This window comes from Rousettus aegyptiacus, unplaced genomic scaffold (assembly GCF_014176215.1).
Source record: "Rousettus aegyptiacus isolate mRouAeg1 unplaced genomic scaffold, mRouAeg1.p scaffold_m13_p_7, whole genome shotgun sequence".
Taxonomy (NCBI): Eukaryota; Metazoa; Chordata; class Mammalia; order Chiroptera; family Pteropodidae; genus Rousettus; species Rousettus aegyptiacus.
The window spans coordinates 21,155,752-21,182,896 of NW_023416310.1; the positions used below are offsets into that span (position 1 = coordinate 21,155,752).

The 27,145-nt window shown below is 40.2% G+C and overlaps 1 protein-coding gene across 5 annotated transcripts in view; it reads left to right on the plus strand.

The window, feature by feature from the left end:
- Nucleotides 1-27,145, plus strand: part of VIT (vitrin) — a 91,273-nt gene that overhangs the window by 11,030 nt on the left and 53,098 nt on the right. For 4 of the 5 annotated variants that reach the window (XM_016162517.2, XM_016162516.2, XM_016162519.2 and 1 more), the window contains 2 exons: nucleotides 8,610-8,679; nucleotides 17,363-17,425. In XM_016162517.2, the coding sequence (XP_016018003.2) occupies nucleotides 8,628-8,679; nucleotides 17,363-17,425 (115 nt within the window). In that variant the 5' untranslated portion in view covers nucleotides 8,610-8,627. The remainder of the gene's footprint in view (nucleotides 1-8,609; nucleotides 8,680-17,362; nucleotides 17,426-27,145) is intronic. The other variant, XM_016162520.2, reaches the window with a different exon arrangement.

The window sequence follows — 27,145 nt, forward strand, 5'->3', positions numbered from 1 at the left end:
TGATACAGTAAGAAGAGCACGATAAGATAAGAGATCTGGGTTGTTGTATAACCATCCTTGGCTTGGATACGGAATCAGTATCCACCCCAGGAGCTGGGGATAGCTCCTGGCTGCATTTATTCCCTTTACCATATTGGGGTGGTGTAAAGAAGGATGAAGGGGGGAAGCAGGTACTCCGCTTAGGCAAGTGACAGTGTCCAGTCCATATAGCCTAGCCGGGAGCACATCTTCAGGTAGAGTGGTGCATCCTTAGGAGCCAACATATTGAGAAGAGGCAAAATTTCCCTTGCCTTCCTTGCCTACTTGGCTTATATTTTGCTGTTAATCTTTTCTTAAGATAAAAGAAGGAAGAATAGGAAAGAGAAGAAAAATAAGAAAGAAAAACTACTGTTTGTTTCACTCTCTCTCTCCCTCTTTTCATAGACTCTTGAGGGATTTATAATAGTGATCACTGGTGTAATGGCAACAGGAAATGCAGTGTTTCAGGTCCAGCCCAGAGGCATACGATTATGTAAAGGTTTCTGTGCAGATCAAGGCTACCTCCACCTTGTAGAAGCCCCTTCTAGCATCAGCCTTCCTTTTTCCATCCTCACCAGATAAACCCATATCCACTGATAAGCAGCTGAGGCTTTACATCAGGCAGAGATGAAGAAAGCAAGGCCACAGATGTGGCCTCTCCTCATTCAAATATGTCTGTCCTCAAGGGATTTTTGGCATTTTGAAAATACAGCACGAGCCTCTCATAACTATTAAATGTTTCCAGATGGACACTAGCTCTTTCTGCCTCATGGACAAAGAGTATTGTTAGGTGCTCCCCATGTAGCATCATAGAGCAGACAAGCACTAGCATTATATAAATCCTACATGTCCACTAGGACATATTTTCTGCAACTGAGTGGCTCAAGCAAACCTCTAGAGGGCTTATTAAAAATGATGAATGCCAAAATAATTTTTAAGCCTTCCATGTCTCCCTATAGCCTAAAGGATCAATTCCACATTCTTTAGGCATGACATTCAAGGCCGACAGGGCCTCCTCTTTCCTCCCTAGTAGTCTGATTCATCTCCCAGCCTGGCCATGCAGCTCCCAGTTTCTGAAGTTATTCTGTCCCCTGCCAGTTAAACTAATCCATGCCTCTTCCAATTCCCATATCCCAGGCCTATTTGGCCACCCACCCTTTTTGCCATCACTGTATCCTCTATAGCAGAAGTTTTAAATTCTGGCTGCGCAGTACAGATACCTGGGAGCTTTAAAACAATATTGAGACCAGCACAGACCATTTGAATCAGAATGCAGATGAGGGAAGTGTGCTTTCTTATCATGAAACAGTTATGTCAAGTGGTGGAATGCAAATGTAGGGCCTCTTGTCTCAGAATGCCTGGTGCGAATTCCAGCTCCCCTTCTTTCCAGCCTTGTGACCTTGGACAAAGTACCTAAGCTCTGCATGCCTCCAATGTCTAACCTCCAAAATTAAGGCAATAAACATCCCTTACTGCATCAAGCTGTTGTGAAGATTTAATGAGTTAATATATTACTGATATTTAGTATGTATTCAATAAATGTTATAAGGAGTACACAGTCTCCCTCTAGAGTCTTCTTCTAGAAGACTCAAAGCAACTTGATGATAGGACCTGCATCTTGTTCCTCTCTGGCTAGCACAGAGTACACACACATTTTTTTTTCTGAATTATTAAATGAGTGTATGAATGAAGACGAATTTTGACTTTAGGAAATCAGGGAGATTTACATAGAAGAAGTGGCTCATTAAGTGAACTTTGGAAGAGGGATAGGCTGTGAGAGGCAGATAGGAAGCGGTAAGGTAGTCCAGCTAGAACAATAACAAGAGCATGAGCCAAAACACTGATTCGCAGGGTACAAAGAAAAGACCAAAAGCCTGGGGTGTGCTGGGGTCAGAGGAGAGGATTATAGAAGAGAATCGTAGTGAGATGGTTTGAAAGGTAAGTAGGGCCATTTCATGAAGGGTTTTTGATGCCTCACTAAGGAATTTGGGCTTTATTCTGTAGAGAATAAGTGGAGTATGAAGAAGAGTTCTAAGAGGGCAAATGCACAATTGGACCTGTGCTTTAGGAAGTGGACCCTTTCCAACTACAGGAAAGGGCGATGTGGAGCAAGGGAAGCAAGGAGCAAAGAGTAGGTTAGGAGATTACTGCAGCTTCTCATTTGATATCAACATTATCTGTATATGTTAAGTCTTCCCAAGAGAACATTTTATAATTTCTGATTCATTAATATATATGCACAGGGTAAAGATTTAAATATAACGAAACTGTAAAATTCATTCCCATCTCTGATAAACCCAGTTCTCTTTCCCTGAAGCAATAACTATTATTGAAATTTAAAAAATTACTCTACTAATGAATTCTACCAAACATATGAGGCCAGAATTTCCCAGCTACCAAACCAGAGAGAGACACCACAAGAAAACTACAGTTTTCCTTATCAATACATTATTCCTTATGAAAATTGATGCAAAAATCCTCAACAAAATATTAGCAAACTGAACTTAGCAACATATTAAAATTATTATACACCATGATGAAGTAGGATTTATTCCTAGAATGCAAGGATGGTTGAACATACAAAATCATTTCATCTAGTATACCATGTTAACAGAATCAAAAGGAAAAAGACACATGATCATCTTGACTGATGCAAAAAAAAAAGCATTTGAAAAAATTCAATGCCCTTTCATAATAGAAACACCCAACAGACTAGGAATAGAAATACTTCAACATAATAAAAGCCACAGATGAAAAACTCACAGAAAACATTGTACTCAATGGTGAAAGACTGAAAGTTTTTCTTCTAAGATCAGGAACAAGGCAAAAATGTCCACTTTCACCACTTCTATTTAACATAGTACTAGAAGTTCCAGCCAGAGCAAATTGGTAAGAAAAAGAAATAAAAGCCATCCAAACTGGAAAGAAGATGTAAAATTATCCTGTTTGCAGATGATATGATTTTATATACAGAAAATCCTAAAGATTCCACAATAAAATAGTTAGAACTAATAAATGAATTCAGCAAAGTAGCAGTATACGAAGTCAACATACAAAAAATCAGTTGCATTTTTACATACTAGCAATGAATGATTCAAAAAAGAAATTAAGAAAATAATTCAATTTACATTAAAAAGAATAAAACACTTAGGAATAAATTTAATCAAGAAGGTGAAAGACTGGTACAATGAAAATTATAAAACATTGCTTAAAGAAACTAAAGAAGATATTTATAAATTGACGCATATTCCAAATTTACATATTGGAAGACTTAATATTGTTAAGATATTAATAGTACCCAAAGCAATCTAAAAATACAATGCAATACCTATCAAAGACCCAACTTTCTTTTTGTAGAAATAGAAAAACCTATCCAAACACTTACATGGAATATCAAAGGGCCCCAAAAGCCAAAAAAAAAAAAAAAAAATCTTGAAAAAGAAAAGGAGAGCTGGAGGACTGTTCCTGATTTTAAAAACTGACTACAAAACTACAGTAATCAGAACAGTGTGGTACTGGCACAGAGACACACATATAAACCAATAGATAGAATAAGAGAGTTTTGAAATTCACTCTCATATACATGGTCGAATGATTTTTGACAAAAGTGCCAAGACCATTCAATGTGGGGGTGGGGGATGCGGCGGGAAGAGACAGTCTCTTCAACAAATGGTGCCAGTAAAAGCAGATATACACATTCAAAAGAACAAAGATGGACAGCTACCTAACACTCAAATGAATCAAAGCTCTAAATGTAAGACCTAAAACTATAAAGTTTTAATGAAAAAACATATGACAACAGCTTCTAAACATTGGGTTTAGCAATGATTTCTTGGATATAACACCCAAAGCCATAGACAACAAAAGAAAAAAAGACAAATTGGACTTCATGAAAATTTAAAAATTTTGTGCATCAAAAGACACGATCAAAGGAATAAAAAAGCAATTCATAGAATGGGAGAAAATATTTGCAAATCATATATTTGATAAGGGAATAATAAATTCAGAATGTACAGATAATTTCAAAAATTCAACAATAAAAAAAAAACAAAGAAAAATAACAACAACAAACAACCTGATTAAAAACTGGACAAAGTATTCGATTGAATAGATGTTTCTCCAAAGAAGATACACAATGGCCAAAAATACATAAAAAGATGCTCAGCATCGCTAATCATTAGGGAAATGCAAATCAAAACTACAATGAGATGCCATCTTATATTCATTAGGATGACTGCTGTCAAAAGAAACAGAAAATCAATGTTGACAAGGATATGGAGCCATTGGAAACCTTGTGCACTGTTAATGGAAAAGTAAAATGGTACAGTCACTCTGGAAAACAGTATGGAGTTTCCTCAAAAAATTAAATATAGAGTTACCATGCGATCCAGTAATTCCACTTCTGGGTATATACACGAAAGAATTTAAAGCAGGGTCCTAAAGATATGTTTGTATATCCATGTTCATAGCAGCATTATTCACAATAACTAAAATGGGGAAGTAACCCAGTGTCCATCGACCAATAAATGGATGAGCAAAATGAGGTATATACATACAATGGAATATTATTCGGCCTTAAAAAAATCCTGACATATGCTACCACATGGATGAAACTGTGAAAAACCACATAAATATGATACTATTATTTACTATTACCTTGCTCTTTTCTAAATCTGAACAATAAGAGATCTATTTATATGGGTTAGCTACTCTACTTACATTAATGTATGTTTTTATTTCACAATCAGGCTTCATTTGTCTCACCAGAACTTCATATTCAGGACTCTATATTATATCTCATGGCATGATCTATAAATTTGTGAATCAGTAACACATTCTTTTGAAAACCCCCATTGTTGCAGTTTTGTTAGAACCCTGGTGAACATGTGAGGAATTAAGGTCTCAACATTATGCACCGTTTACCCCTCAGCTCCTTGATGTTGGAGCACCTGCAAGAACTGCTTAACAGTGCTGGTGGCCATCCTCAAACCCTGCTTCTTAAATGGCTGAATTTTTTTTTTCACACATTTTAAAAGGCACATTTACATTTTAAGTGTTTGAGTAAACGACCGAGCAAGGAGAGAAATTGAAGTGGTGAGAAAGAAACCTCAAAGCATTTTGATTCCAAGAGGCCAGAGTGATTCTGGTCAGGTTCCATTACCGATGAGTCAGCACTGGGGTAATATCTCCCTTCTCTGGGGATGGTGTGTTTCCTGGAATCCTGTTGTGTTTTTTATTCATCCACCCTGGCATGCAAAAAGCAGGTCCATCGTGTCTTCTCAAGTTGTACAACAGATCTGAAAGCTCTTCTGTCTGCAATCTATCTTCCCTTTTGGTTTGCTTGTTGACTATCAACGGTACTTATAGAGATATAATTCACATACCACTAAATACACTTTTGAGAGTGTATAATTCAGTAGTTTTTAGTGTATTCACAAGGTTATCTCCCCTTTGTTTTGTTTCCTTTTTTTATTTCCTAGGGAAAGAAGAGAGTCCTAATTTCTTACTCATTGATTAGACATAGATTTACTGAGCACATAAAAAATCAAATAAACATCCCTGCCCTCAGGAACTTGCATTCCAGCAGAAAACACAAACAATAATGAATAAAATAAGCACGTGATAGAGTATGTCAGAAGTGATAAGTGACATGGGAAAAAAGATAGTAGAAAAAAGATAGGGTGTACCACTTGGTGGTGAGTAGGAGAGGGGTTACGATTTTAAATTGGGTGGTTAGGGAAAGTCTTAAGAGAAGACACATCAAGCAAAGACCTGAAAACATGAGGGAGTAAATCATGTTTTTATCTGGAAGAAGGGCACTTCGAGAGACTATAAACAGTAAGTGCAGAGTCCCTGAGGTAAGAAGGTCTAAACACAGCCAGGAGGCCAGTGTACCTGGAGCTCAGTGAGGGGGCGAGTAGTGGGAAATAAGATCACAGGGGCCAGTGGTGGCCAATCCATGTAGGGCAGTGGTCCCCAACATTTTTGGCACCAAAGACTGGAGCTCCTATGAGAATCTAATGCCTGATAATCTGAGGTGCAGCTTGAGGTGGTGAGGCTAGTGCTGGGGAGTGGCTGCAAATACAGCCGAAGGTTTGCTTGCTCACCCACTACTCACCTCCTGCTGCGTGGCCCGGTTCCTAAAAGGCCATGGACTGGTACAGGTCCGCAGCCCAGGGGTTGGTGACTCCTGACATAGGCTCTTGAGCCACTTGTGAAGACTTTGGCTTTCATTCTGAGTACAGTGGGGAGCCACTGTAGAAATTTGGCCAGAAGAATACCATGATTGACTTCAAACAGGATCCTGCTGGCTGCTTTTGGGACTGCAGAGTGCAGGGGAAGAAAGAGACAGCCTAGTTAGGATGCTAATCGCAGTAATATAGGAGAGAGTAGGTGCGGCCTGCACTCGGTGGCAATGGTAAAGATGATGAGAAATGGTCAGATTCTGGAAATGTTAAGAATGCAGAGCCAACAGGCTAGGTTGATAGAAAAGATGTGCGGTAGGAGAAAAAAAAAGGGAAGTCAAGGATGACTCACAAGTGAAAGCTGCAATGCTGAATGGTAACAGCCAATTGGTGGGGCTGGTTAAATGGGTCCAGAAGGGCAGCTTGACATACTACATTTATCCCATAGGAAAGTTAAGTTTTCAGTACTAAAAAGATGTAAGTTGTTCTGAACATCTCAAATTAGTAAAAGGCAAAAAAAAAAAAAAAAATTGTACTTGTTATCACTCTGTTCTCAAAATATGACCCAGCAATTTAAGCATCAAATTGCCAAATAGATTGTATGTATTTTATTTCTATTTTAAGGCTAAAGGCCATTATTTGCTGATTACTTAATCAGTGGTCCACTACCTTAATTGGGAAATTTAACACATTGCAATTGTTGCTGGAAATTAGCAAAGTGATCAGTTCTGTTTGGGTTTACTCCAGCTGCCTAATTTAATTGTTCGTAATAAAATCTTTCATATACTAAACAGTTTTATTTAAGTTAATTGCATCAGGTACTTGTATTACTACCTCTACTATCATCTAATAGTTTTGTTGTTGTTATTGTTGTTAAGAAACTCTGCATAGCACTGTATCTAAATATTGAATACAAGCTTGCACTTCGATGGCTTCAAAATCAGCCATGAGAGGAGGATTTACAACACACAATCGACAAACACTGCTAGTCAGGGCCTTCCCGCCCCCCACCCCCAAGATAGTTGGTTTACCAGCATGTTGCTGAGCACAGCAGAGTGTAGGGCTGTGAATGAATACCAGCTTTAGGTCACACAGCAATGGCACTGTGGCAGGAGATGTAATGGAAGCCATTTGCCCCAGAAGGGAGGAGTGCTTTATCATTGATGTTGTTTCGAATTGCTAGCTTATAAGTATCATAAAAAGCAAACTGACTTTACGTCTAACTTCTCTACAATGTTTTTCCTTATTGCTTAAGACCAGAACACATCCTTCCCACCTACTCTCACCTCTGTTCTAATCCTACTCACTGCCTGGTCATCACAGGTATGACATTTTACTTTCCTAAGCCTTAGTTTTCTCCTCTGTTCAATGAGGATCGTAAAATCTACCACTCTGGCTTACTGTGAGGATTCAAGACAATATAGTCACAGCATATGTTCAATTAACGGTGGTATGAGTAAATCTTGGCAGGCTTATTCTCCCACTTTGGTCATTTCTATCCCATTTCCACATATTCAAATTCGGTTCATCTTTCAAAATTGACTCAATTGCTACCACCTCTATGAGACTTTCTCTTATTTCCATGGCTGACAATCTCTCCTTCCCCTAAAATTCCCTGGCCTTTTGGGGAAAGTCTGACACTAGCCCAGACCTTCTGAATTTGAATCTGCATTTTTAACAAGATCCTCAGGTGATTTGTATGTACATTAAGATTTTGGAAGCCTTGTTCTATGCTGCTGTTTCTCAAACTGGGGAGATTTTTTAAAAGCTTAATGCCTAGACCTCACATCCAAGAGATTCTGATTCTGGGCATCGAGGTCTTTTAAAAGTCTCAGATGATACCGACATACGGCAAAGTTTGAGAATCACTGCTCTCTAAGCTCCCCCTATACTTTTTAGGGGGCCTGTGCATTCTTTAATGTGTTGTGTCCACATATATTTTCCCACTTCTATTAAATTATATGTCTTTTAAGAGCAAGAACTGCTTTTTAATTTCATTTTTTATCACCTCCTACCTAATACCTAGCCCTATAATAGGAGTTTAATAAATACTTACGGAATTAATGATGAATGATATTTATTTTTTTTTGTAATCTTAAAACATTCTCTCAATACCATAAGCGTGGCTTGTGTCCTAATTAAAAAATTGGTTGAACATGTTCTCGAAATTATCAAGTTATCTCCTCTTTAGTTCTAAGTAAAGACAAAATCTCCGAAGAATGGGAGGCTGGTGGCTAGAATGGGTTTCGTCACTGAGAACAGACTCTCTGGGCACCAGTGTGCTGGCCACTGCCACCTCTATGAGCTAGTACAGGAAGTCTCGAAGCAGCACCGCCCCACACTCGGTGCATCCAATTCAGAACTCTTGGCTGAAATATGATGATGTTATTGTTTCTTCCTCTCCAGGGTGCCATTTTGATATTTATGGGGATCGTTGTCCTCACTATGAAGGCATCTGTTATTGAAATGTTCCTTGGTAAGTACATTTATATGTGTATCTGGATACACTGTTAACATTCTCCTAAGGTCCGAAGAATTCTGCCAAGAAAAGATTTAAACAGCCCATATAAACAGCACAGTGTATCTTTTGATGATAAACATTTTGGAATCGTTTAAGTGAGAATGCTAAGTGTAAATTAAATTCAGGATGTATGTGTATATATATTTTTATATACAGCAAGTATATCCATTACATCAATGTGTATCTACATATTACATATTATATACAGTTACACACATCTATGTGTGTATTCTTTAGCAACTAACAAATATACACTATATTTACAGATTGTGAATTTAGGGGGTCTACTTGTTTCTTAAGCTCTCAAAAAAATTTATCATTGTCATGGCCTTACTTGGACCATTGGCAACTCAGACTTTTAGAGATGAAACCATTTAAATTCATCCATTATCACCAGAGAATTGCCTTCAAGAAGCAGCAGGTCAACCAGAAGAAGGAAAAGTGCTGATGGGTTTAGCACTAAGCCTGGGGAAAATCTTATGTTAATCTTGTCCCATTGTGCTGCGGCCTGGTCAGCTCAAGTGACCCTGCCCCTGTGAAACTGTTGCCTAGGAAGATTCACAGACAATCCATACTAGTGTGCTAGGGATACCAAAACAAAATACCACAAACTGGGTGGCTAAGATCAACAGAATTTCATTCTCTCACAATTCTACAGGCCAGAAGTACAAAAACAAGGTGTCAGCAGGGTTGATGTTTCTCCGAGGGCTGTGAAAGTGAAGTCTATTCCATGCCTCTGTCCTCTGTCCTCTGTCCTAGCTTCTGGTGTTTGTTGGCAATCTTTGATATCACCGCAATCTCTGCCTTCATCTTCACATGGCTTCTGCATGTGTGTATGGGCAGGGGGGAGGGGGGCTTCTGTGCATGTGTGTGTGTGTCCAGATTCCTGCTTTTTATAATGACACCAGTCAGTCATACTGGATTAGGGGCCCAACCTACTCCACAATGACTGTGTCCTAACTTAACTGATTACGTCTGTAATGACCCCATTTCCAGGTAAAGTCACATTCTGAGGTATTGGGGGCTAGGCCTTCAACATATGGATCAGTGGGGGGGCACAACTCAACCCATAATATAGTCAGAGTGTCCAGGATCTGTGCAGAGGGAGTCTACCTGGCAGAGTTGGGGACCGGGAGAGAAAGAAGCGACAGAGCTGGGAAGGCAAAGGGGCTCTCACATAGGATAGAATATGGGGGTTAGGAAGAGGAAGGACTTAGCTACTGTAAAACAAACAAAACCAACCCTGAGGCTGTTGCACACTCTGCCAAGTCCCCATTACAGAAGCAAGAAGGGAAGCTTGACCTTCTTTTCTTGTCTGCCCTCTCTCAGCCTGCCTTTCTGCAAAACATGTTTCCCCTCAGGGGCGCTCATTCAGAAAGCAAGAAATCAAAGTAGGAAAAGGAAGCTCCTATCACAAATTCCCCTCTCGATTGCCCTCGCTTGTCTGCCTCCCTGGCGTCTCTCTCATGCAACCGCTTGTCTCCGTTCCAGGGCCATTCCCCATCGCCCTTCCTCAGTACTACAATTTCCTCTTTCCCGGAATACGTACCCCTCTCACTCACTCCCTTCCACACCCTGATTAACCTCAGCAACGCCCACTTCTGATCACCACTCTTTTGATTTAAACTCCTCAGTGTTTTCCCATTGTCTTTACAAAGGAACCTACATCCCTTCCTGATAGGCTCTTACTATCTTCTCCTGCTCTCCTTTCTGCCTCAGCACCCGCCCTGATTTCTGGGGACCTGGGAAGTATTAACCGTCTCATTCCCCTGAGGGTCATATCATTTGTCACCTCCAAGCCTTTGACTATGCTGTTCCCTTTCCTGAAATGCTTTTCCTCCCATTCCCAAACCCCCACAAAATTTCCCTCTTCCCCCCATTTGATTAGGCCATCTTCCTGTGTGCTTCCTCGGGGGCCTGCATCGAATCCCATTGTGGCTGCATGGCATTCACCTCACCGTTAGTCTGGCTCCCCCTAAAAAGCTTGTGTCTTGCTCATTGTTGCATTTCCAGTGCTCAACACATTTCATAGGCACTCAAGAAATGCTCCTAAATAAATTACTCTCCTGAGGGACGCTCGATTTTTAAGGTAGTAGAGTTCAATTCTACAACTGTTATGTTTGAAGCAGCAAATCATGATTAGAGGCTGAGTTTGTCTTTGCCAGCAATTTATTTAACATAGGTTCATTGTGGAAACTTCATAAGCCAATAGCATAGAAAATAACATCTCTTCATAAGCCAATAAAGAAATAACACTTCAAAGGCAATGATAAATTAATTACACTATTGTTCCAGGCAAGGAGAGATGAAAGTAATAAAGCCCAAGTTCAGATGAGCTGTACCTTTTTATATGAGTAGGCACTAAGGAGAGATGGCTTAGCTGACCACCACTAGACTTACAGCCGCACCTCTAGGATATGACAGTGCTGGGGCGCACCTCTAGGATATGACAGTGCTGGTATTGGCAGGCAGGATGGTCTCCGCAAGGCCAGCGAGCGACTTTTGCCACTGACTGCGGAAGAGTACCTCTCCAATACAGGAGCTAATGTCCCAAAGGTCTTCAAACAGCTATTTAGGTCAGCAAAGTGTTTCACCCAAACTGAAAACTCTGGGATAGTCCTCATGAACTCTCACTATTTATAGTTTAAATGTCTCCTTACCATAGTTGCTTCCCCACATGTTCTTATCGATAAACTTCTAGGAGCCTGTTAGCAGCTGGGCTGTTGACTGCTTATTGATGACAAGGAATGAGATGGTGACATCCTAACACAATTTACTTCATTCTTATATTAAAACAACTTCTAAAACCAACTGTTTTTTTTTTGTCTTTGCCATAAACACATGGATTAAAACAACTTAAGTTATAAACAAGTGGATATGAAATCATATCAGCCCACTACATAATGCCCAATCCCAGGGTGTAGGTTTTTCCTCCTACACCAAGCAATTCCTTCAACTCAATCCTGACACTATCTACCTGAAAGTAGAATCAGATTCTAGATTAAGGGCTCAGTCCCACAAGACTGTCCCCATAGTCAGATGCCAACCATAAGTCCAGGGTGTTACCTGTGCTTCTGACTGACTGGCATAAATCAGAGGTTCTCATGATCCTTTTTTGGAATCTTGTTTACTCACTAGATAACTGACTTATTATAAAGAATATTAAAGGACACAAATCAACAGCCAGATGAAGAGATACATAGGACAAAGTCCTAAACAAAAGAGCTGTTCTCCTAGAGTTTAGGTCATGGTGCAGCGGCACAGAATCATCCTGGTTCCCTAACCTGGAAGCTCTCCAAACCCTATCTTTTGTTTTTTTATTTTTTATGGAGGCTTCATTACATAGGCATGATTGATTAACTCATTGGCCATTGGTGATTGATTCAACCTCCAGCCCCATTCCCCTCTTGGGAAATCAAGGGATGAGAATGAACATTCTAATTCTCAATTCATGGTTGGTTCCCCTGGCAACCAGCTCTTTCATCTTTAGGGGATGCTCAAAATTCATCTCATTAACATACATTTAGATGTGATTGAAAGGGGCGTGTTACCAATAACTCAATATCTGATTCATTTTTATGACTCTGAAATGATTTCAGGAACTGAAGACCAAAAAAATATATATTATAAGAAAACATTATCCCAATATTCTTATCACTCAGGAAATTTCAAGGCTTTCAGAAGCTGCAAGCCAGAATTATGGCCAAAACTGAAGCCAGAAGATGAAAATATGTATATTTATTATAAATCATATCACATAGCTATCCAGTGATGCCCCAAAAGCTCTCTTAGTTAATGTCAATTAAGTGTTTAATTAATATATATCAGATCTAGCATGTTTGCTTAGATATATTTAAATTTATGACATAGCAGAGTTTTATGCTGCCCACTATCATTGGAGCACCACGTATAAACAATGACTGCATTCATGGGGAGCGAGTGAATGATGAGGCAAAGGCTATGGCCAGCAAACTTGCATTCTACTTCTAACTTCTGTCTCCAAAGAACTGTAGCTTTAGCCAAGGTGTAAACCTTGACCTTGGCTTCTTTTTTATAAAATAAAAGGATGACTTCCAACACTCCGACAAGCTTTAAGATTGTACGATTTGAAGCATAATTTTATTATTTATGTGATTGTGGACAATGTTGTCCTGTCTTTGCTATGAAGCTCTGATTTATTTGACGTTAGACATTTCATTGAGTATGTAAAATCAAATTAAAGCATGGGGGAAATTTGAACTACTTTCAAATGATCTGCTTTATAAATGTTTTCAGGAAGGCATTGTGGACTCTGTAAAAATCAGAGCTGGACAGTGGTTAAAGTGGTAAAAACAGATTTTCATCATAAACTCTTGCAACTGGGGAAAAGAGACCTCAATACAGAACTGGGCTCGGTTCCAAATACAACAAGGAAAGTGGGGATTTCTAGCCAAGGAGGAGGTCGCAGGGATCAGTGGATGGAAATTACTAAGAGGAGACCTCAAGGGTAGGACAATCTTTGGTGAAGCAACTTAACAGCATCCTTACTAATGGCAGACCAGAGCGAGTAGACATCAAGGGCACAGGATACTCTCTAAACAGGATTCTCGCTGAAACTGGGCATTGCAGGTCCAACAAGGATGAAGCCCAAGGTCAAAGACTAGTTGAGCAGAGGGCTTAGAGGAACCTGACTAAAGTGTGGTTGAGGAGAGAATGCTTGTCAACACCACCAGTGTTGGTATTTTGAGGGGCTCTAAAAGGATCTAACGAAAAATTTATGGGCTAGAATGAGGCATTTCTAGAAATGTTCCAGAGACACATAATAAGTATTCAGTAAGTACTCACTGATTTGGTCACTGATTAGAAGTTTTCTTGAAAGTAAATGGTCTGATTATAACTCATTACGGACAGGAAAACTGGAACACAAGTTCATATTAACCATACCAATGATTTCAGAAAGCACGCTTCGTTATTGTAAGTATCTATGATTTCAATATGACCAAATTAAAAAACAATTATGTTGGCTTTTTCTAATTGTTAAAGAAATATTTTACATAAAGTATAGAATATATATGAGAAATATATTTTTAAATGGGAAAAATACAGAAATATAAAACAGAAGTTAAAATTATTCTTCCCACAATCATTGGATTATTAACATTTGGCATATTTGTTCCAATAATTTTTCTCTACATATATTATAACTTTGTCAGAATCATTCTTAGGATTAGAGCTGAACATATCTCGTTTCATTGAATATGTTTCTACATATCATTTGTAATAAACGCTTAGGATTCCCCTACTTTTGGAACATTTCCAATATTTCATGATTTCCAGATGACCATTAATGCTGTAATGAACATTTTTTACATAAATCTAGTCTACATCTCTAATTATAACTTGGGACATATTCCTAGGGGTATCTATTCTAAGACAAAAAAATATAAATTTTTTAAGGTCATTGAAATACGTTCCCAAAGTTTTCCAGAATGACTCTACCTGCTTAGACTCTGTAAAGTGACTGGGGCACCCTGACCCCAAAGCTGTGTCAGGATTAAGTCTAGTCTTGTATTCAATATTTACTAATATAATATAGGAAAACATCTAGCTATTTTGCCTTAGCTTACATTTTTTATCATTAATGAAATTGAACATTGTTTCAAGCTAATTCAAGTATATGTTCTCCATCTATAAATTACCTGAGTGATCATTTATTTAAATTTAATTGGAGAACAATTGCACCTCAGATCTCTTCACTGTACTGATGACCGCACTAGAGAGGAAGAGAGAGAGAAATGGGGAAAGTGTTTTTATTGGAAAAAGTAATTTCAGCGTTTTGAAATTTCAAGCACTACTAGCGAAAGGTGGAAACTCTTCATGTTACTCAAAACTGGAACACTAAATCCTTAACAATTGAGAAGTACTGCTGCATAGCTGGTAAATTATGATTGTCTTGGAACTTTGGTCTCCAGATATAATTTCCTCAAGGCTTCTAGACACGAATGGCCTTGGGAGTCAGATAAATAGCTACTCCTAAAGAAGTGACGGGCTTTCACACCTGTGTTTCACTTACTTTGAAGTGAGCATCAGCCATCTCAATGCTCTAACTGGCTTTCTATAGAAAGGCACACACAAGACTGTATTTTCCCTCACCTGAGTTCAAATGCAATTCACCATTTCTAATGCAGCAAGAGAGGTCTTGCAATTCTAGCAATGAAGACTTGCTCTAGGGCACATGTGCATTGCAGCCTTACTGACCAGTCCCTTGAGGAGTGGTCTTTGCAGAGCTTTAATTAGCAAGCATCTGAGCTGAGGGAAGGGCCCTCGTGTACCACTGAAAATAATGACTTTATTAACCACTGCTGTAAAAGTGAACCCAGCTATGGTTTTCGGCTGGAGGGTCTTGAGTGAGCAAATGCAAGTGATGGGGTGGTCTTACTGAAATATTTATGGTCCTAGTGATACTGAGACTTATAAACCACTTACCACAGACATACAGGCCCAGGACAGGACAGGATTTGGTTTTCCACAAAAATGGATACCCAAATTTATTACTATTTCACTTAGACCATCTACTTAACTCGTATAATATATATATATATATATATATATATATATAGTACTTGTTTTCAAAAATATTCTAGGATTCTGGGTGTTTGTTTTTGTGTATAAAATGAAAATATGGTCTGGGCACAGAAATAAATGACACAGAGACTATTATAAAAATTAGACCTCCAAGACACTCACACCCACCCAAACCCCTGAAGTAAATAACACCTAAAAAATGTCCACCTTCATTCTTTTTGGCTAGACTCTTGGTTTTCACTCAGTTCTCTTTCATGTTTCTGTTAATACAGGACATGGTATGTCAACTGTCCAAGGTCTCCACTAATGCCAGTAGTCAAAATTGGGGATAATTCAGTAGCTGCACCATTGGCACAAATTAGCTAGAAAACCAGAAGATATAAAGTTTTCATAACAAACAAACACTTGGTGACACTGCCACATTTTATTTTAATGACAGTTTCCAATTCGAGAATTCCTAAGTCTATTTCTACCTAAATTGAGCATCTGTGTTCTGTTAAGACACACACACACACGCACACACACACACACACACACACACACACGGAAATAAAATACCTATTTTGATTATTCTGTTGCCTCATGTTCACCTCCAGACCCAACCCCATCCAGAAAGTGGGTTTCTCAGAGAAGTGGCTGAAATGGAGTGAGTTAAAGCAGTACCAACTTCTGGTGGGTAAGGTGGAAGAATGCCTAGAGAGTAAAGAAGAAGAATAGAATTGACTAGCCCTTTGAAAAACAAAACAAAACAACAACAACAAAAACCACATTGCTTTTCTGTCTACTGGTAGAATTAGTATAAGTACAGAGAAGTGAGCTTTTTCAGACATTGCTAATAAAAAAAAATTACTAGTAGAAATTTTCAGAATATATGTCAAAATTTTAAGTGCGCATAGCTTTCAGACAAGAAATCCTATTTGGAGATTTATTTTAAGGAAATGATAATGGATCAGTGCAAAGATGGATCTGTTTACGTTAAATTGGAGATTGGCTGAATTACAATACATGCATATAGTACAATCCTTTGTGGGCAATTAAAATTATTGTGAGAGTAACATTTAATGACAAGTTTGCAGAAATAAGTAGAAATAAGTTATAAAGCATTGTGAACAGTATGAGCATGATTGAATGTTTATTTGAAAGTACTCATATGAATAAATTTATACATAGAAAAAAGACTAAAAATAGTTTTGTGTTCATCTATATTTTTTGTACTTCTTTTTGTGTTTTTTATATTTTTACTACAAAGAATGTGTATTGTTTTGGTAATAAAATCAGTGAATGTTATTTTTGAAAAACACAAGGCCCAAACTGGTAATGTGACTTTAAAATTAAAAAGGATAAAGAGGGCCCCCTTCTTCCCCTATTGTCACACTTCCTGAAGGAGAGCAGTTTCCAAAAGCTGCTTGAGGTTCTGCTCCTCAGAAGGAAGGTTCTGAGAAGGAAGCTCAGCCATTTGCAGCTGACCTCTGTGGGGCGCATAATCAGGTACAGACACCTGGGCCACCAGGGGCACGCAGGTCCACCGCAGACCTGATGACCAGTCTCCCTCTACCTCCCAGTCCCCGTGCTCCTCGGCTCCCTTTCCCAGACAGCCCTCCTCTGGGGCTTTTTACACATCCCCTCCATGCAGCCCTCCTTCTGCCGCACATGCACGCACACGCACATGCACACGCGCACGCAGTTCTCCGGCCACGTGGAAACTCAGTGTGGCACAGGGGAAAGAACATAGAAGGGTCTGGGTGCTCATCCTGTCTCTGTCATTCATTCCTGGGACCAAGCTAATCACATTCTCTCCTTTGGAAAATGGAGGTAGTAGGATTGGTGTGTTGAAATTTAAAGACAGCAAAATAAAGGACAGTTATCCAAAAGGTATTCCTGAAAGACCTTTTCAAGAGAGGCTAAGTATACAGACAATACATCTTATTTCCTAATCTTAATATATGGGGAAATTAGTTTCACCAAAGAGAATACTTTAATGCGAGATTGAGGCAAATACAATGGTCAAAGAGAGAAAGTGTTCAGTGAAAAAATATTAATTAGGCTTTTCTTGTTTGTGTATTTTCTTCTGTAGTTTTGCTGGTGACTGGAATACATTCAAATAAAGAAATGACAAAGATTAAAAGGCCTAAATTCAGTAAGTAAAATTGTAATTCCTCACTGATACATGGCTTATGTCTCCCATGTGGAGGGTCATTACACCTGTTTTTGATAATTTGGAAGGGTGTTTTTGGTTTTGGCTTTTTTCTTATATCAATTACTTTACACTCAGACTAATTAGTAGTGATTCTTATTTATCACCTATCTCACTCCAAAAAGCATTTGAGATAGGAGTCCTGATTGTAGGGTGAAAGATATGTGGTTTCACTACACTAGAAAAATTAGAAATACGCATACGAAGATGAGGCGACGCTATGTCTCTATGGCTAATCTGGAATAGGTATTTTACTGCCATTGAAATGATGTCTCAATTCTCCATACCAGAAAATTAAGTCTGTCTCATTCAAAGGTCCTGCCCACCTTCCAGTATGCCCTGGAATCAGAAGGTAAATCTCATGGGAAAGCTCATGAGGCATCACACTCTATCAGTGGAAACAAAGAAAAATAAATTTCATTTTGGGCCGGTATATCAGTTAAGATTAGATAACAGAAAACCCAAAATAACAGTTGCTTAAATAAGACAGAAGTTTCTCTCTCTCTCCTGTAAGCATAGTCTGGGCTTTTATAAAAGCTTCCCAGTCCTCAAAGACCCAGACTCCTCTGTCTTGTCCTTCCACTTTTCTCAATGTGGTCCCAACTCTTTGTCTAAAATGACTGTCTCAGCTCCATACTTCACGCTCACATTTCAATCAATAGGAAGGGATGAAGGGCATATACCCATTCCCTTTAAAGTCCAGAAATTCAAATGTACCTCTTCTACCTAAATACCATCGACCGTCATTAAGGGAGGATGGGAAATATCTTAATTTCAAGCATCCACATGCCTAGCTAAAAGTAAGGGGTTCTCTTACTAGAAAAGAAGGGAGAATAGATATGGGGAGGTAACTAGCAAGACCGGACATAGATGGAAAATCTCACACTCAAATGTTGTGAGAACACTGAGGTACCTGGATCTAAATTTGTAGACTTGATGGAAGCTAGAGTTATGGTATGTTTAGAAAAGACAGTAAAAGAAAGTCTTCAGATATAGTCGGTGTTCTATGCTCTCCACAACGGAAACTTCTTCATAGGCATTACATTTTTTGCCTTGAAATCAGCAAAATTAAAAATATGAGATAAAGAGATTTGCTTCACACAGCATTCTTTTTCTTCTGCTCCTTTAAACCCTCTATGTGCGATTTCCCATTGAAATGAGACCGAAAGGGCAGCCATGCACAGCCTCCCAGCCTGAAATACTAAAAAGGAATCAGTTGTTTATTTATTCCTGTCAAGGACAAGAGCCAAGAGAATCGGCCCAGGGACAGATGTGTGTTCAAAACAATGATTGGGTTAATATGAAGACAAATGCAGGCCCAAGTGTGAATTCCTTTGGGCTGTTCCCAGTATCTTCATTAACTCATATACAGAAACCATGAAAGGCTCCATGATTACCATGACAACAGTTTTCAGTGACTATGAAAGTCTGTGCTAAATGACCCAAGAGCAAACCTCTTTTGAGATATCTCAAATGGATTGAATTTCTGATATGCTAAATTCTAACCTTATTCTTAAAATCTCCCTAGCGATATAGCACATTTGAATTCATAAGCGCATGAGGCCTTTCCTCTAATTAGAAACTCTGGCACAATCATTAAATAAGAGGGGGAAAGAGACAATGAAAGTAATAGGATATTCCCAAACCATGGCGATATCAGATTCTTTACCTCAGGAGTATTTCCAAATTATTGTCTATAGCTTGAGGCCAAAGTAGTTTTCATTTTTTCTACTCAACACTCAATCTGCTGCTGGGGTAGGTGACTAATGGCAAGGGAGGCACATCATTTATTCACCTGACAAGCATTTATTAGGTGCCAGCCAAGTACCAGGTACTGTGTTTGACACCCAGCTGCATCAGCAATGAAGACTCAGTCTATATCCTCACAGAGCTCAAAATCTAGGAAGGAAGAAAGACAAGTCACCAGGCGACTATGATGTCTTATGTTGGTGTTAGGACTCGGGAGCGTAAGGTACACTGAGAATGTGGAGAAGCAGCTGTGTAGCTGTGAGGGCTTCCTGGAGGAAGCGACATACCTATACTGATATCTGAAGGCCAAACCGGGACTGGCCAGACAAAGATGAGGAGAAAGGAGTGTTATAAACACAGCATGCCCGAGTCCTTAAAAAAAAGGAAGTGCTAAAAAAAATAGCTAAATATGACTGAAATATAAAGCAGGAAGGGAACATATTGAGTTGAGATGGTGAGATAAATAGGCACTGGATCTTGAAGAGCTTTGTTACTATGGCCAGGAATCTGGACTTATGCATGAAGGCAACAGGGAATATCTCGGTGCAGGTAAGTTTGGTTGCAGTTAGCAGAAATCCAAGGCCAATTTCCTTAAGCAAAGAAAGGAGATTTGGGCAGGACATGGAGTAGCTTACAGAACCCAAGGCAGGAACAGCAGCCTCTGTTTCTCTCTGTATGTCTGCTCCATCCTCCCTGCCTCTCCCTTCACCCCCCGCCATCCTCCCTATCCCCCCCCATCCCGCCCCCTCCCCACCCAGATCAGGTCTCTCAGGTCTGATCTCAAATTCCTGCGGGAGGTAATCTAATTGCATCAGCCTAGGTTGGCACAGTGTTTCTCACAGAAATGCACAGTGGAAAGGGTTGTGTTAGGGAAATAAAATAATCCCGTCAACAACAACAACAAAAAACTTTTGAAACCAAAATATAAAAAAAGAAGAAAGAGGACATAATTTATCTGTGAGTAAGCATTACAGATTTACATGCCAATCACGATTTCTCTGATCGCCTTGAGAGATAAAAACATACACCTCGCAATTATCTCTTGAACAGCTAAAGACCACCGAGCTCCTTCTGGAGCTAAGTATTTATGGATCCAAGGGTCAGAAGTCTGGAGACCTCACACCGTAAAATCAAAAGGTCAGCCTTTTATTAGCCTATCGCACGTGTCCCACAGAGACACACCCTAAGAGGAGCCGGTGAAGAGGCGGTCGCCTCCCTCCTCTTCGCCAAACAAAGCAAGTCTGATCATTTCATTCTTACAGCTGACACTTCAAAACATATCTCACGAAAACCTACTGGATGGTTTTAAGCAGAAAAGTGAAATCATAAAAGCGGTGCTTTAAACAAATGACTTTGGCTTTCCTAACGTGAAAATGTGATACAGACTAGGTTAGTGGTTCCTGGACCAGCAGCATCAGCATCACCTAGAGCCTTCTACCCCACCCACCCCGGGCCCCCAATTCCAAATTCTTTGGAGTAGGGCAGCAATCTGTGTTTTAACAAGCTCTCTGGGTGATTCTGATGCCCAGTAAAATTTGAGAACTGGTGGACTAGAGAGGGAACCAAGATCAGAGCAGCTTAAAGATAGGAATGTGAACTCACAGCTCTTCAGTGTCCTCTGACCACTCTTCTAGCCAGCCCTCAACATTCATCAGTGTTCGTTCAAGAACAAAAGTCCTCACCACCCAGAGAACTGAGGGTAAACTAACGAGGAGGCAGTTAGAGTGTATTGGTCAACAGATGATTCACTGACCCCTATGACACATGTGCCACTGCTCTTGACTTTTGAGGATCTAGTCCCCAAGATGTGGCGCCAACAAGTTGGCAGAGCCAGATCTGAAACTCAGGTCCATGTGAGATTCAACCCCGGACAATTTCCCAATACTCTCTCCCAAGTGAGCCAGAAATAAGGAATGAAGTCCATATTGCCTTGAGGCAGATAAAGGTGTTGAAAGATCAAGGGTTAGCCAAGCAGGAAATAAAGTAAAAGAGATGCAAGGAAAATGGGAAAAAGAAGAACCGGCTCGAGTACCTTCCCTTGGCTTGTCCTGAGACCGTATGCCATGCCGGTGCCATCGCTTCTGTCTACGCAGAGGATTACTGTTGCTTGGGGTCATTGTCTCTTTCTCTCCTCACTACTTCCTCTGCTATTTCTTTTCCTTGTCATCATCTTTTCCTTCCTTCCACTTCTTTGGTCTGCTCATGACCCTCGGTGATCCTCACGGGCATTGCTTATCTCCACTGGGGGCCCTTTGGACCTGAAAGGTAGCATATGTTGAAAATGACCCTGCACGGGGGTTTTACAAAGAGGAAAGCAAAGATGAAAATAAATGGAGTGCATGCCCACAGCTCTACTCCTTCCACCCACGTATGACTATTCACTACTGGCTAATATTTTGCTTTCACCTGCACAGTTGTATTGAGTACAGTTTTACTCCACCACACTTGACTTATCACATCACCTTATTTTCCAAATCAAATCTAGTCTGACTGCAAACTGCCAGTTGCCAGGGACTAAGAAAGTCAAATTCCACCATAACAGGAACTTCCTTCTTCCCTGGATGCTTTGTGCAATCTAGAGCATTCAGGGAGGTCCCCTGCACTGCTCAGTGTCTAAGCCTGTGTTATCTCTGGATGTTGGGCAAGTCCATTGTTTCCTAAAGGATGAGATCTCGGCAGAGGTGGGAAAGCCCCATGCCCAAAGTTTCCACCCCAAGGGGTACCACACCAGGCACTGCCTTTGAAAGCTCAGCCTCTAACCCAGGCAGGCTCTTTAAGAAATTTCTTCTGAAAAGAATATTGTATAGTCCTGAAGAGTTCTAGTAAATAAACAACTAACAACATCTTGGTGGACTATTAATTTGTCTAGTGCCCATGTAATTTGATCCCTGCTTACCTCCCAGAACTTTTCATCTCTCTCTCTCTCTCTCTCTCTCTCTCTCTCTCTCTCTCTCTCTCTCACTCACTCACTCACTGTGCTTCAGGCATACTGGCCTCCTTCATGTTCTTCAAACCACCAACCTCATTCTCATATCTGATTTTTTTTTGCCCTGGCTCTTTCTTCAGCTTGGAAGGTCCTTCTTCCAGGCCTTTACTGGCTGTCATCTTTTCCTTATCCAAGTAACAGTGTTAAAAGATTAAATACAGAGGAGTTTAGGAGGCAAATCCTTTAGGGCCTTATAAACCATCTTAAGGAGCTTGGACACTATCCTAAGGGCAAATGAAAGCCAATGAGGGATTTTAAACAGGAGAATCATGAAATATGATTACATTTTTTAAAGCATCACACTGGCTATTCAATGTAGAAAGGGCTGTGGCAAATAATGTACAACATCAGAGGAAGAAGACAAGATAGGAAGCTATTGTGTTAATTGTCCAGACAAGACATGTCAGCAACATGGACCAGCGACATGGAAGTAGAGAGAAATAGCAGATTTGGAAAATAAAACCAACAGGACTTGCTAATGGATTGGTTTCATTCATTCAATCATTTAGCAGGCATTCTGTTGCGTAGCAGTAAACCAAATGGACAAAAATCCCTACCCTCACGGAGTATATATTCTAGTAGATGAGTGAAGATATAAATGAAACATGGAAAAAGTATCAGAATTTCAACAGATAAAAGGAAAAAGCACTCTAGGTGTGAGAAGTGACACAAGCCAAGTCTGCAAAATAACATTTATTTGGAAAGTAAGAGGGATCGTAGTGGCAAACCCAGAAGTTCCATAGAGGAGACTCTGGAAAGGTCTTAAGGATTTCGGAATTTTTCGTGAAAGCAGCAAAAAAGCTATTGATAATTTTTGACCAAAGATTCAATTTTAGTTGAATCAAAAATGATCAAATACTGCTTAAGAAAAGTGGAAAAGCATGCTCTGCGAAAAGTCACTACAAAGGAAGGATTAACGTGATCTGATCACTGGATGTCAAGATCAAGGAGAAGCAAGCATTTATCTTCCAATTTTATTTAATGGTCATTTTTGCTTTGTTAAGCTAACTCTTTTGCATGATTCTCTTAAAATAGGATTTTATTCTAGTTGAATATCACAGTCCAACAAAATTGGTTAATAGGAAAACCGTTTATGCATAAGTGCTTGTATGTCATAATAATTCTTCCTCATTAACATCCAGGAGGTAAATGTACATACAGTGGCCTTTTCGAATTGATTAGGAAATTTGTTTTCCAGAAGCAATGTGGCTTGCCTGGGATCATTGAAAAGATGAATGGCAAAATAAGAGCTAGAGTATACAGTTTCATTTGGCTTGCTACATCATTGGCTGATTGTATGTGACATTGCCCAATAATCACCCTGTTATTAGACCAGGCAGAAAACCCAACCCAGAACAAACATTTGCAGTTCTGCTTCATATTTCATGAAAATAGTGGCTGAGACAGTACCAGTTTTGCCCAGGAACTCTCTGAGATCAATACGGCAGAGATGGTGCCTCGGTGAGCAGCATCTGCAGCTTATCCTACCGCTCTAACCCATCTGAGTTGCAAGTGGTTCTTTCCTTTTCCCTGTGGCTGGTGCCAAGAGCCTCTGAGAAGAAATCCTTGGCAGATTCTGAGAGGCACCAACATGAGCTCTATCATAAAAGTGACAGTGACCATGGGAAGGCAAGGTAACCTCAGGGGATCACATGAGGGAGAAGCAGAGCAGATAGCCAAGGAACAGGTCTCTGTGCAATGGTTCTACTGCAGTCCTTCTGGCTTTTCCAGGATTTCTGTGACATTAGCCCAGGGTCACCTCACTGCCACCAGCACTGTCCACTCAGGAAGGAATGAGGAAGTCTCTCTTGCTTTTTCTAAATGTTCCTGGGGGTAAACCATTTTATGGCTTCTGAAAAGTTCTCACCTGAAGTTAATAGTGGGGACACGGCACCCAAACCCCCAGTGCCCAACTCTCTGTTTGGCATTTGCCAGATGTCTTCCTGCTCCCTTCAGACCTAAAAATGATACTTCATGAACTGCCTTAATGTTATCCTCTTAAAGAAGTCTCATTTCTGCACTTTTGAGATAAAACCCAGAGAAGGAGGAAGAGAGATATGAAAATGAGTCTAAGCACCAAAAGAGAAAGAAAGAGAAAAGGAAAGCCTAAGCTGTAAGATGGAGTAGCTCGAAGCTATTCAGAGGAAATGCAAACATAAATCATTTAATTTGGGCCTTAAGTAGATTGGTGTAAGATTCTTGGAAGGTTATAAGACAACAGAGTATTTCACAAATAGCTGTGAATAAATAAACTGGCTTCCGTATAGTCAAAGAAGAGCTGTCAAAAGATGCCAATGGCTGCTTCTTCCCGGCTGGATTTAGACATTGTATTTCCAGTGTTTGGGGCAACTTCTCTGACAATTTTAATTAGCTCACTCTCTCCAGTTTGATATTCTGCGCAAATTTAACAAATATTTGACCTTTAACCTCACTTTGGCACCACACTGTTTTTCCAAAATACACAAGCGTATGTACTTGGTTTCGTTTCACCCCTCCCCCCATCTCCTATGGGACAAGTCGATCCACCAATTTTGCTAATCCAGAGGGTGCAGATAAAGCGGATCTTATTTTAGTTACTTCTCAGGCCTATGTAAAAGCAAGACAAAAAAACAAAACAAAACAAAACAAAACAAAACAAATGCCCCTTAGAAGAAAGGGTGGGGAAAGTGATTAGCAGGAAGAAAATATTCCCACGTGACATGTTTCTCCTTGTCTTTTTAAACCAACTGTTTTCATGGAAAATCCTATTGCATGTGCTGTGTGCACCCTGCAGGCTTTCAGTAAGTTTAATCACTGTATGATGCTCATGCAGTCAGCTTCTACGTATGGCCACTTACTCAACTCCAGAAGATTCAGGCTATCTTGCCGGGAGAGCCACAATCTTAGGGAGCCAAAGTTACATCCAATTGAGCCCTAGTTCACAGAGCTTGTCCCTTCCTATTTCAAATAACTGAGAACCAAGAAGGAATGCTTTCTTTTTTTTTTTTTTTTTTTCCATCTAAGGGAGGAGATACACTTGGGAGTGGGGAAGAGATCTGCAGAAAGGAGAACTAAACACATTCAGTTACACCCAGAGACCTAACAATTAACTAATTTAAGGAGAGACTGGCATCTTCAGCCTCCAAACTGCCTTTAAAAAAGAAAAAAAAAAAACTAAAATACTCTAAGACTCAAAATAGTGAATGCGGCCTCGAGCATCAGGGTTTAAAAAAATGAAAGACAAAAAGAAAATAACTTTGGAGAGGAGGCAACCTGTGGTAGGGAGAATGAAACCACAAAACTGTTTTAAGCACAGTGCTCCACTTCTTAATGTAGACCACAAATTGTTTTAGCCTGTGATCACACTCAGCCTCTGGGCTCCCAGGAAGACTTCCATGCTGGCCCAGCCCAGAGTGCACAGATTATCGGGGAGGGGTGTTCAAGAAAAGAGCAGGACCTCTAACTTCAGTTTTCTCCAGTTTGAATGAAATGCATCTCTGCTCCACTCAGGTATATAAGGGTTAAAATAAAAAGTTTTGGATACAGCTGGAAGCCATTAGCAACTCTGAGACCATCTCAGTAACCCAGTTAGAGGGTGGGTGGCCTGGCAGAGATCCTGAATCCATGTAATCACAGACCCTTAGCACTGGGTGGGGCTTTACTTCCACCTCCCACCCAATGTGGAAATCCCCTCTTCAACTCTTCGGGTCTCTTGCTTGCATACTTGCAGCCCATTCACTGCTCATGAGGCAATCCATTCCTTCCAATGGGCAACTTCAAGTTCTAGGAATTGCTTGGCCAAATTGCCTCCCTATTCTCTAATTCTAACACTGCCCTCTGGTGTCATACCACACAACAGCCCTACTTATGAAGGCAACTGTCATTTGCCTCCAAATTCTCTCCTTCTTATGGCCAAAGAACCCATTTCTGCCAACCATCCCTCACATCTGGGGGTTTCCAGACCCCTTCTGAGCCTCCTTCCTCTATGAACTGTGCTCATGCTTCAGAGTCCCTCTGAAGAATGGAGTCCAGAATGGAGTACATTTCCAGTTCAAAGGACATCCATATAGCATCATCTGGGAGACCTTTTCCTTCAGGAGTTTTTGAGGGAAATTTCTTTCAGGGAAGAGGCAGCTGCACTTCCTTGCAGGTACTGCCACTAGAGCATCTACCCACCTCGTCCCTAGGCTAGCTTTCAGCTCCAGATGACTCACCAACTATCCTAGACAGTACTAGCTTTGCAATTTCAGTCACAAAGTCAAAAATGGAAGAAGGAAAAAGAATGAATGAACTTTCCTTGGGTATTCGGCAGGGGAGTTCCCAGCCTTCCACCAAGTATTGTGGCAGATGAGAAAAGATCACTCCCATTTGAGTCTGGATCTAGGAGCCAACCTCTAAGACCAAGACAGAAGATCACTTTCACTATCTGTCTCCACCATTCAAAAATCTTCCACTGCATCCCACTTCCCCACAGAACACAGGTACTCAAGCTTCCTCCATCTAATCCTGCCCCACCAATCCCCTTCCTCCCACCAGGTTCCAGTGCAGGACCTCTGCGGCAGCAGGCCAACCTCATCCTGACCAGTCCTGACCCCGACATCCATGCTCCCTTGTTTGCCTATCTACCTATAAGGTTGTCTGAGAGCTCTCTCTTTTCCTGAGCCAGCTCCAGAGCATCTAAAACACCAGGACTCTCTGGTCATTGACTCAAGATGATATTTCTGGCCACTGGAGGTGGGTCTTCTCCCACAGCTCTCATCGTCAATTATTTCATTTTTTCTATAAACACAGGAATGAGCCTTTTGTTTTTGCTCTCAGCAGTTAACTTCAATGGCTGGTCATTGTTGTTCTTTTGGACTGAGGAATATCCTAATTACATCTTTGCTTTCATTATATGGAGGAAATTTAGTGGCAGCCGAGGCTCTGGCTTTTAGAGATTAAATAAACAA